The sequence below is a fragment of the Giraffa tippelskirchi genome, chromosome 5 (assembly GCF_054371585.1).
Source record: "Giraffa tippelskirchi isolate mGirTip1 chromosome 5, T2T-mGirTip1v1.2.pri, whole genome shotgun sequence".
In the NCBI taxonomy this organism is placed as follows: Eukaryota; Metazoa; Chordata; class Mammalia; order Artiodactyla; family Giraffidae; genus Giraffa; species Giraffa tippelskirchi.
In genome coordinates, this window is record NC_137279.1 from 72,669,270 (window position 1) to 72,681,424 (window position 12,155).

General features: G+C 37.0%; 1 protein-coding gene across 1 annotated transcript in view; it reads left to right on the plus strand.

Annotated features, from left to right (window-relative positions):
• The first annotated feature begins 565 nt into the window (after positions 1-565).
• LOC145505195 (complement factor H-like) overlaps positions 566-12,155 on the plus strand; it is a 76,980-nt gene continuing 65,390 nt past the window's right edge. The window contains 3 exon segments of the mRNA XM_081486973.1: positions 566-623; positions 1,455-1,643; positions 2,069-2,245. Coding sequence (XP_081343099.1) covers positions 566-623; positions 1,455-1,643; positions 2,069-2,245 — 424 coding nt within the window.

The window sequence follows — 12,155 nt, forward strand, 5'->3', positions numbered from 1 at the left end:
CATAGTGGACTATTATATGTGCTTCAATATATGACCTGCTTAGAGAGACAAATACAGATTCACATGTGCCCAAATAAAAGAGAGGAAGAAAATAGCTCAGGCCAGTAATAGTAATGATGCTTACTTTTAATTATGCCCTCTTTGTGTACCTTTTGGAAGTGAGTCTCAGTGGATTATTTTACTGTATTCATGCTCTATGAAGCATCAAAATGAGGTGAATAACTGTACTAGATCTGAACTCAGATAATCAGGACTCAGATCTCTCCTCTACAATGTAATTACAAAGTTAGTTGAGTTCTTTCCACTTGGCTCCTGCAAATACAATCACTCAAGCTTGCCCAATGTAGAATTATTGTTAAATACACATATCTTGACATACATGGTGAAATTTGTAAAATTCAAGGATGAAGAGAAATTATTGTAATCTCCAAAAAGTAGTGGGAAGAAACCTAGACTGTTACTTAAGAGGAATCAAACTAAATAAGTATTTCAAGCTAAAAAGTGTAGAGAAGCTTCAAAAAAGTGTGGGAAATATATTAGTGATAAAAGATGCAGACTATAGGCCATGAGAGGGTATAATCGACAAGTCTTTGTGGAAGGGATTAAGATAACAAAGATTCGAAGTTTATAATTCACTTAGTAAGCATATATGTGAAAATTACTCAATATATAATAATAAATTGTAATTATGTTATTTCTCATTTAAAATATTTATAAGAAATACTGAAAAATGCATCGTTTTCCAATTAAAATTAGACATAAGCATTGAAGGGTTTTCCTTCATCTTAATCACTTGGAAATTAAGAATTATTGATTGTTCATTTCTCTGATTAGACAACCAAGGGAAAAGATGTCTAATATCTAGTTTGAGTGCTAGACAATAATGTTACTTTTCTGTGTGATTAGATCCATGAAAATTATTGTGGTTCTCTCTATATATCACATGTTCCCAACAAACAGAAAATTAAAGTAATGAATGTTAATTAGGGGGGAAAAAAGCGCACTGTTTTCTTTCTACATTGACTTGGTCTGAGAAGAAATGTCAGGCTTTTAGTTTCTGATGAGAATGGAAAAGAAAGAAAAAGAAGGCAGATGAGCCACAGGATAAAATCTGTACTTTCATCTCTTGACTAAGATGCTAATTTAGTCAGCCATAGTTAGGATTTCTGTACTTAAGAAGAATTCATTTAATGAGTCTGCATAGTTTTTTACTAAGAGAATCCACATACAAATTTTATATAATATGACTCATAAGACATAATTTGACCTTCATCAGCAAGGACCTCTTTACACACTTCAATCATCTGAAATTTCTATAACTTTTCTTTTCCTAGAAACCATAATGCAGTGAGTGTAATTAACTGAGCAAGAATATAATTCATAGAGGTAATGTTAATTTCTAATTTGATTGTATATTGAGGTAAAACATTACTTTTACTCTTTTTTATTCCAAGGGAAACCTTGTAATTATCCAGTAATAAAACATGGATGGCTATATTATTCATACAGAGGATACTTTCCAGCACGTGTGAATCAACAGTTTGTCTATTACTGTGATCAGTATTTTGTGCCTCCTTCACAACGTTCCTGGGATCACCTGACTTGCACAGCAGAAGGATGGTCTCCAGAAGAACCATGCCTCAGTAAGTAAACCTCTTTAATTTTATATGCATAAATGTTTGAAAGAGTGAAGAGACAGAAGTATACAAGTGAGTACAGTTAAGTGTTGTGTAACAACAGTAAGGCCAAAGGATGAGTTCTATGAGCAAATCATCCAGATAGATCTTCCCTTTACTAGAGGCTCTTCATGTAAATCCTGTGAGAGATACAGAGACTTTATAAGAATATCTGCATCATTTTTACATATTTTAATCATAAACTAAAGAAAAATAATATGGAATGTTGATTTACATTTGTAACAAACATGTGGGAGTTGCTTCATTTTTATTGTTATGTGTTATATTTGAATACTAGTGCATTTGCATTAAAATTTTATAAAGTTTATCTTTAATGTTCTATTTTAACAAATTTATGTTTTTTCCTATCATATTATTTTTATGATCCTTAGGAGAATGCATTTTCAATAATTTGGAAAATGGATATACCCCAAGTAGTGAAAAAAAAGTTTTACAGGGTGAAACTGTAAGGGTTCGCTGCTATCATGGCTACAGTCTTCGAGATAATCAGAACACAATGACCTGCACAGAGAGTGGCTGGTCTCCTCCTCCCAGATGCATCCGTGTCAGTGAGTAAACTGGGCTGAGATCCCAGTGTGTTCATAATTTTCTAAGACTCAGCTGTATTATCCACTCCAAAATGTTTATATCAGCCACTTGTTTTGCCAAAAGACCTATTTAATTTTATTGTTTACAAGTGTATGTGAGTGTACCTATGAACTTCTTGATAAGTATATAACAAAATACATGTACCTGTTGATAGACATTGCTCAAGAAAGTAGGAAAAGATCCACAAAGAAGAAGCCTGTAATAACAGAGTGAGGTCAGAAAGATGGCAGGGGTCTCACTGTCTCTCCTGATATAAACGGAGACTCTGACCATCATTTGTGGATAAGAGTATCTTTGAGGGGGTCCAGGAGTCTAGCAGAGACAGGACAGCATGCTGCTAGAGCACAAAGATTCAAGACTGGCACATCACTGAGGGTTAGAGGAGTAGTCCCATTTTGCCCCTGAAGTGACACTGCTTAGTGCCAAGACAGACCCCTCAGCACAGGATCTAACCTGTGGGGAAAATAAGAGCGTGTGAGCAAGGGCGGCTTCCTCATCTTCCCGCGCACTTCTCTCTCCCCTTATCCAGGACACAGGGGTCACCTGCATGGCTGGGGGGTGGGGAGAGGCCAGGAGTACAGCATCCAGGGCTAGAATTCCTCAAGGAACATGGGTCCTACTGACCACGTTGGAGACACCACCAGGAAGCCCCCAAACCACTGCAGACACAGTACTTGTGGATCCTGCTCACCCCTGGGCACCCCACCTCATCCACATCCCCCTCCCCAGGGCCAGCTCCCTATGTAGGTCCCCACGGTGGCATCTAAACCTTTGCAGATGGCCTTTGGGACATCTAGAAGCCAGCCTGTCCCCATGGGTCTGTGAGAAAGCACACAAATATGAGCATTTGGCATTGCCCTGGGGAAGCAGCCAGGAAACTGTCCGCACAGAGACTGTCTTTGCTCTGTTGATAGAAGCATATGAGCTTCAAAATTCTCTCCCAGGAGGAATTGAGTACATAGGACAGGTGAATCCTTAAAAAAGGTCTGAAAAATCTCAAAATCCCTATCAGTCTGCCAGTGTATTTCCCTCCCCAAGTCAGTCTGTAAAGACAGGAGGGAGTGACTGCTTCTTTATTTATTTTTTAATTTATTTATTTTTTAATAAATTTATTTAATTTAGTTGGGGGCTAATTACTTTACAATATTGTAGTGGGTTTTGCCATACATTGACATGAATCAGCCATGGGTTTACATTTGTTCCCCATCCTGAACCCCTCTCCCACCTCCCTCCCCATCCCATTCCTCTGGGTCATCCCATTGCCCCAGCCCTGAGCATTTGTCTCATGCATTGAACCTGGAATGGTGTTCTGTTTCAAATATGATAATATACATGTTTCAATGCTATTCTCCCAGAACGTCCCACCCTCACCTTCTCCCTCAGAGTCCATAAGACTGTTCTATGCATCTATGTCTCTTATTCTGTCTCACATATAGGGTTATCATTACCATCTTTCAAATTCCATATATATGCATTAGTATACTGTATTGGTGTTTTTCTTTCTGGCTTACTTCACTCTGTATAATGGGCTCCAGTTTCATCCATCTCAATAGGACTGATTCAAATGTGTTTTTTTAATGGCTAAGTAATATTCCATTGTGTATATGTATCACAGCTTCCTTATCCATTCGTTTGCTGATGGACATCTAGGTTGCTTCCATGTCCTGGCTATTGCAAACAGTGCTGCGATGAACATCAGGGTACACGTGTCTCTTTCAATTCTGGTTTCCTCGGTGTGTATGCCCAGCAGTGGGATTGCTGGGTCATATGGCAGTTCTAGTCCCAGTTTTTTAAGGAATCTCCACACTGTTCTCCATAGTGGCTGTACTAGTTTGCATTCCCACCAACAGTGTAAGAAGGTTCCCTTTTCTCCACACCCTTTCCAGCATTTATTGCTTGTAGACTTTTGGATAGCAGCCATTCTGACTGGTGTGCAATGGTACCTCATTGTGGTTTTGATTTGCATTTCTCCAATAATGAGTGATGTTGAGCATCTTTTCATGTGTTTGTTAGCCATCTGGATGTCTTCTTTGGAGAAATGTCTGTTTAGCTCTTTGACCCATTTTTTGATTGGGTCATTTATCTTTCTGGAATTGAGCTGCAGGAGTGGCTTGTATATTTTTGAGATTAATTGTTTGTCTGTTGCTTCATTTGATATTATTTTCTCCCATTCTGAAGGCTGTCTTTTCACCTTGCTTATAGTTTTCTTTGTTGTGCAAAAGCTTTTAATTTTAATTAGGTCCCATTTGTTTATTTTTGCTTTTATTTCCAATATTCTGGGATGTGGGTCATGGAGGATCCTGCTGTGATTTATGTCGGAGAGTGTTTTGCCTATGTTTTCCTCTAGGAGTTTTATAGTTTCTGGTCTTACGTTTAGATCTTTAATCCATTTTGAGTTTATTTTTGTGTATGGTGTTAGAAAGTGTTCTAGTTTCATTCTTTTACAAGTGGTTGACCAGTTTTCCCAGCACCACTTGTTAAAGAGATTGTCTTTTCTCCATTTTATATTCTTGCCTCCTTTGTCGAAGATAAGGAGTCCATAGGTGCATGGATTTATCTCTGGGCTTTCTATTTTGTTCCATTGATCTATATTTCCACTTTCACCACTACTCTTCAACATAGTTTTGGGAGTTTTTGCCACAGCAATCAGAGCTGAAAAAGAAATAAAAGGAATACAGATAGGAAAAGAAGAAGTAAAACTCTCACTGTTTGCAGATGACATGATCCTCTACATAGAAAACCCTAAAGATTCCATCAGAAAATTACTAGAGCTAATCAATGAATATAGTAATGTTGCAGGATATAAAATTAACACACAGAAATCCCTTGCATTCCTATACAACAATAATGAGAAAACAGAAAGAGAAATTAAGGAAACAATACCATTCACCATTGCAACAAAAAGAATTAAATACTTGGGAATATATCTACCTAAAGAAACAAAAGATTTATATATAGAAAACTATAAAACACTCTATTCATTACTGGCAATCATCGCCTAACAATTAATATGCATAAGCAGCTTCTTACTACTCACAATACCCATAAAATTTGGAAGATAAACATTTTATTATCAGTTACAAATTAATCTTTTTAAAAAAAGTTTAAGTGAATAAAGAGAAAACCAGGATGATGTGAATAGGGTAAAATTTTATTTGGGGTTAACTTTCTATATTTTTTGTAGGTAGTAGTTTTTTCCTTAAATTTCTATAAATTATAATAGTTTTAAAAGATTACATTTTTGGATTTTCCAAGTAAATAATCTTATAATCTATAACAAGGAAAATCACACCATTCTGAGTATTATATATCTGATTTCTTTAACCTCGCTTGCTGCAAGGGCTAAACCCTTTAGTATAATCTCAAAAAACAACTTTGAACTGAGAAGTTCTATCTTGTTACTGCATTGAATTGTAATGCTTATAATGTATCTTAATTAAAATGACACATGCTGGAGATTTCTGTTGAATAGCTTATAAATCAAGGAAATTTTCTTTTTATTTTGATTTGCTAAGACTTTTTTTTTAATAAAGAATAAGTGTTGAGCTTTAAAAAAAAAAAAAAAACACTGATGAAAGAAATCAAAGAGGACAGAAACAGATGGAGAAATATGCCGTGTTCATGGATTGGAAGAATTAATGCAGTGAAAATGAGTATACTACCCAAAGCAATCTATAGATTCAATGCAATCCCTATCAAGCTACCAATGGTATTTTTCACAGAACTCGAACAAATCATTTCACAATTTGTATGGAAATATAAGAAACCTCGAATAGCCAAAGCAATCTTGAGAAAGAAGAATGGAACTGGAGGAATCAACCTGCCTGACATCAGTCTCTACTACAATGACTGCTTCTTTAAATGCAAACACAGCAATGTGATACTTCAAGGGGCACAAATCAAAGGACTAAACTGTTAACAGAGAAACACAATAGTTTTTCAGTTACTGACCCCAAATAATGGATACGGACAATTTGTCTGAATAGTAATTAAAAATGATTGCTTAAGAATCATTGAGATAGAAGAAAACAGTGGAGAAGGAAATGACAACCCATTCCAATATTCTTGCCTGGGAAATCCCATGGACAGAGGAGCCTGGAGGGCTACAGTCCATTGAGTCAAAATGAGTCAGACACAACTGTACTGACCTAGCATGCATGCATGGAATCCTTTATATTTAGTGTAATTATTGATAAATAAGGATGTATTAATACTATCTTTTGTAACAGGATGTTTTATAGTTCCCTAATTCCTTTCCTTCTCTGACTGATTGCCTTTGTGGATTCATGATTTTTTGATAGCAGTATAATAATAGTAATATAACTTTTGTTATAGTAGTAGGTGTTTAATAAAATTCTCTTTACCATTTGTTAATCTAGTATGGATTCCTGCTTTGTTTACCATGAGATTTACATAAAGCATCTTTCAGAGAGAACAGTGTGTTTTATGCTGATAATATGTGAACATCAACCATATATTAAATCTCCTTCCTTTTACCCTACTCCATTTTATCTTTTTGATGTCATGATTTGCCTCTTTTTATAGTGTGTACTTAATTTAAAAAATATTTGTAGTTATAGTTACTTTTATATTCTATTTTTTCTTTTTTTTAAAATAAATTTATTTATTTTAGTTGGGGGCTAATTATTTTACAATATTGTGGTGGTTTTTGCCATACATTGACATGAATCAGCCATGGGTTTACATGTGTTCCCCATCCTGAACCCCTCTCTTTCCTTCCTCCCCATCCCATCCCTCTGGGTCATCCCGTTGCCGCAGCCCTGAGCATTTGTCTCATGCATCGAACCTGGAATGGTGATCTGTTTCACCTGTGATAATATACATGTTTCAATGCTATTCTCTCAGAATGTCCCACCCTCACCTTCTCCCTCAGATTCCATAAGACTGTTCTATGCATCTGTGTCTCTTATTCTGTCTCTCATATAGGGTTGTCGTTACCATCTTTCAAAACAACAATACAGTATGCTAATATATATATGGAATTTGAAAGGAGGTTACTTTTATATTCTCGCACTTTAACTCTTAAATAGTTAAGTGTTTAACATTCCATATCAAAGTACTATAGTGTTCTGACTGTGAATGTGCACTTAAATTTACCAGTGTACTATGTATTTTCATGGAATTAATTAGCATTCTTTTACTTTAGCTTGAATAATTCCTTTCGGTGTTTCAGTAAGGAAGGTCTGGGTGCCTGCTCAGTTACCTCAAATGTGTCTGACTCTTTCTGACACTGTGGGCGGTAGCCCACCAGGTTCTCTGTCCATGGGGTTCTCCAGGCAAGAATACTGGAGTGGGTTGCCATGCCCTCCTCAAGGAAGGTCTAGCTGTGTTCAATTTTCTCAGTATTTTTTGGTCTGGTGAAATCTTTATATTCTTTTCTTTTCTGAATGATATTTTCAAATGTTCTTCTTTGGCAATTTTCTCCTTCAACACTTGGAGTATATCATCCCACTTTCCCCTAGCCCACTAGGTTTCTCCTGAGAGATATTCTTAGATACAAATGAAGGCTCCTTGTAAATTCCACGTCAGGAAGCAACAGTTAGAACAGGACATGGAGCAACAGACTGGTTCCAAATAGGAAAAGGAGTACGTCAAGGCTGTATATTGTCACCCTGCTTATTTTACTTATATGTAGAGTACATCATGAGAAACGCTCGGCTGGATGAAGCACAAGCTGGAATCAAGATTGCCAGGAGAAATATCAATAACCTCAGATATGCAGATGACACCACCCTTATGGCAAAAAGTGAAGAAGAACTAAAGAGCCTCTTGATGAAAGTAAAAGAGGAGAGTGAAAAAGTTGGCTTAAAGCTCAACATTCAGAAAACTAAGATCATGGCATCCGGTCCCATCACCTCATGGCAAATAGATGGGGAAACAGTGGAAACAGTGGCTGACTTTATTTTTTTGTGCTTCAAGATCACTGCTAACGGTGCTTGCAGCCATGAAATTAAAAGACGCTTACTCCTTGGAAGGAAAGTTATGACCAATCTAGACAACATGTTAAAAAGCAGAGAAAAAAATAAATAAATGAATAAAAATAAAAAATAAAAAGCAGAGACATTACTTTGTCAACAAAGGTCTGTCTAGTCAAGGCTATGGTTTTTCCAGTAGTAATGTATGGATGTGAGAGTTGTACTATAAAGAAACATGAGCACTGAAGAAATGATGTTTTTGAACCATAGCGTTGAAGAAGACTCTTGAGAGTCCCTTGGACTGCAAGGAGATCCAACCAGTCCATCCTAAAGGAGGTCAGTCCTGAGTGTTCATTGGAAGGACTGATGATGTTGAAGCTGAAACTCCAATACTTTGGTCACCTGATGCGAAGAGCTGCCTCATTGGAAAAGACCCTGATGCTGGGAAAGATTGAGGGCAGGAGGAGAAGGAGACGACAGAGAATGAGATGGTTGGATAGCATCACTGACTCAATGGACATGGATTTGAGTGAACTCTGGGAATTGGTGATGGACAGGGAGGCCTGGCGTGCTGCGGTTCATGGGGTAGCAAAGAGTCAGACATTACTGAGTGACTGAACTGAAGTGAACGGAGCTAGTAAATTCCAAGGTTTCTGTTTTGTTAGCTTGTTTGTTTTCTCCTCATGCTGCTTGAAGGCTTCTCAATTTTGCTTTGATTTTTGCAACTTTATTATAATGTGTGTTGTAGAGGATTTTTTAAGTTGGTTTGGTCTGGTCACCTGTAAGCTTCCTTAACTTAGATATTCAAATATCATCCTTGATTTGGGAAGTTCTCAGACATTACTCCTTAAATATACTTTCTGCCTTATCTCCTTTTCTCCTCCTGGAACTTCAATATTTTTCAAATTGATTCTGTTGACAATGTAACATAGATCATGTAGGCTTTCTTTGTTCTTTTTCATTGTTTTGTTATAAAGTTTTTTTGTTTTGTGTTGTTTTTAATCTCCGTTGACAGGATCACTTTGCTATGTCATCTCTCTCAGTTTCTTCTGCTCTTTTCACTCTGTGGGTGATGCTCTTTAATGAATTTTTTCATTTCATTCTTGGATCCTTCAGCACCAGATTTTCTGTTTATTTTATGATTTGTACATTTTTATTAAACTGCTTGTTTTGTCCATTGTTTATTGTTCATTTGTTTATTGTTTTCCTGTTTTTGTTCAACTATCTTATTGTATTTTCTGTAGCACACTGAGTTATTTAAAACAGCTGCTTTGAATTTTTCCTTGGATAAATCACAGATCTCCAGTCTTCATATGTGAACACTGAAGATTTTTATACTTTGTTGGTGTCCTAATACTTTGAATTCATGTTCCTTGAAGTTTTGTGGTTCTGTTTCTCTACCAGTCTCCTTTGGGTGAGAGACAACTTCCTTCAACCCTGCTAGAGACTCTGCACCTATCTCAGATCTTCTATAGTGGCACCTGCTGACACTTCTCATCCCTGTTTTGTCAGAATTTCTGTTCTTCATGTCTTGTCTAGATACATTAGTACACCAGAAATTGTACTGACAGCCTGTCTTTTGTTTCCCCCAAAGTAACACTACATCTTAATCTTGTGTTCCTGTACTGAGTAACAGATTTAAGCCAAATTTCTGTGCAAGCACACTGGTGGTCTGTCAAAGGTTGCTCTTCCCTCTGAGTCAGTTGTAACCCCAGGGATCTGGCTACAGGGTGGAAGGGTGTGTGAATGAAGCAGACAGAAGTCCTCCTGTGAAAACCTGGACTTTCACAGAAAGACTTACCTCCATGCATGATTTCTTAAGTTAGGTTTTGCAGGACTCCTGGAGTGTAGCTGAGAGGGAATTGAGATGGTTCATGAGCCACTGTAGGCATCACAGTCAAGACAGAGATCTGTCTGCCTTTTACCTCATGCATGCCTGAGCGAGTCTCCTCTTGGGTCCCTTGGCATATGGAATTTCAGGGGTGGGTGATTGTTTATTTTATATTTATTTATTTTTAATTGAAGTATAATTACTTTACAGTATTATGTTGGGTTCTACCAAACATCAACAAGAATCAGCCATAGATTTAGCCACGTCCCCTCCCACATGAACATCCCTCCCAGCTCCCTGCCCATCCCACCCTTCTAGGTTGTTACTGAGCTCTGGTTTGAGTTCCCTGAGTCATACAGCAAATTCCCATTGACTGTCTCTTTTACATGTGGTAGTGTAAGTTTCCATGTAACCCTCTCCATTCATCCCATCCTCTACTTCCTCCCTGCCAGCCGTGTCCATAGGCCTGTTCTCAGTGTCTGTGTTTCTACTGCTGCTGTGCAAGTAGGTTTATCAGCACAATATTTCTAGATTCCGTGTGTGTGTGTTAGTATATGATATTTGCTTTTCTCTTTCTGACTTACTTCATTTTGTATACTAGGCTCTATGTTCATCCACCTCTTTAGAACTGACTCAAGTGCATTTCTTTTAATGACTGAGTAATATCCCATTGTATATATGTAGCACAGCTTCTTTATCCATTCATCTGTCAATGTACAGCTATGTTGCTGTTGCTTACAACAGCTATATATGTCTTAGCTGTTGTAAATGGAGCTGCAGTGGACTTTGGAGTACATGTGTCTTTTTCAATTTTGGTTTTCTCAGGGTATATATATAAGTGTGGGATTTCTAGGTCATATAGTGTTTTTATTCTTCATGTTGTAAGGACTCTCCATACTGTTCTTCATAGTGGCTGCATAAATTTACATTCCCACCAACAGTGCAAGAGGAATCCCTTTTCTCAACACCTACTCCAGCATCTATTGTTTGTAGACTTTTTGATAATGGCCATTCTGAGTGGTGTGAAGTGATATGTCATTGTAGTTTTGATTTGCATTTCTCTAATAATGAGTTATGTTGAGCATCTATTCATGTGTTTATTAGCCATCATAGGCCTTTGGACAAATGTCTCTTTAGGTCTTTTCCCCACTTTTTGATTTTTGATTGGGTTGTATGTTTTTCTGGTATTGATTTGTATGATCTGCTTGAACTTTGGAAATTAATCCTTTGTCAGTTGTTTCATTTGCTGTTATTTTTTCCCATTCTGAGCATTGTCTTTTCGCCTTATTCATAGTTTCCTTTGCTGTGGAGAAGCTTCTAAGTTTAATTATGCCCCACTTAATCATTTCTGTTTTTTTTCGACTACTCTAGGAGGTGGGTCATAGAGGATCTTGCTGTGATTTATGACATAGGGTGTTCTGCCTGTGTTTTCCATCCATTTTGAGTTTATCTTTGTATATGATGTTAGGAAGTAGTCTAATTTCATTCTTTGCAATGTAGCTGTCAAGTTTTCCCAGCAGCACTTACAGAAGAGACTATCTTTGCCCGATTGTATATTCTTGCCTCCTTTGTCAAAAATAAGTTATCCATAGATGTGTGGGTTTATCTCTGGGCTTCCTATCATGTTCCATTCATCTATTTTTCTGTTTTTGTGCCAGTACCATACTGGCTGGATGACTATAGCTTTGTAGCCAGTCTGAAGTCAGGAAGGTTGATTCCTCTAGCTCTATTTTACTTAGTCAAGATTGCTTTGGCTATTCAGGACTTTTGTGTTTCCACATGAATTGTGAGACCTTTTGTTCTAGTTCTGTGAAAAACACCATTGGTAATTTGATACAGATTGCATTGAATCTGTAGATTATATTGGGTAGTATAGTCATTTTCACAATGTTGATTCTTCCAACCCAGGAACATGGAATATCTCTCCATTTGTTTATGCTGTCTTTGATTTCTTTCCTCAGTGTCATATACTTTTCTGTATACAGCTCTTATTTCTCCTTAGGTAAGTTTTTTCCTAGGCATTTTATTCTTTTTGTTGCAGTGGTAAATGGGATTGATACCTTAATTTCTCTTTCTAATGTTTCATTGTTAGTACATAGGAAT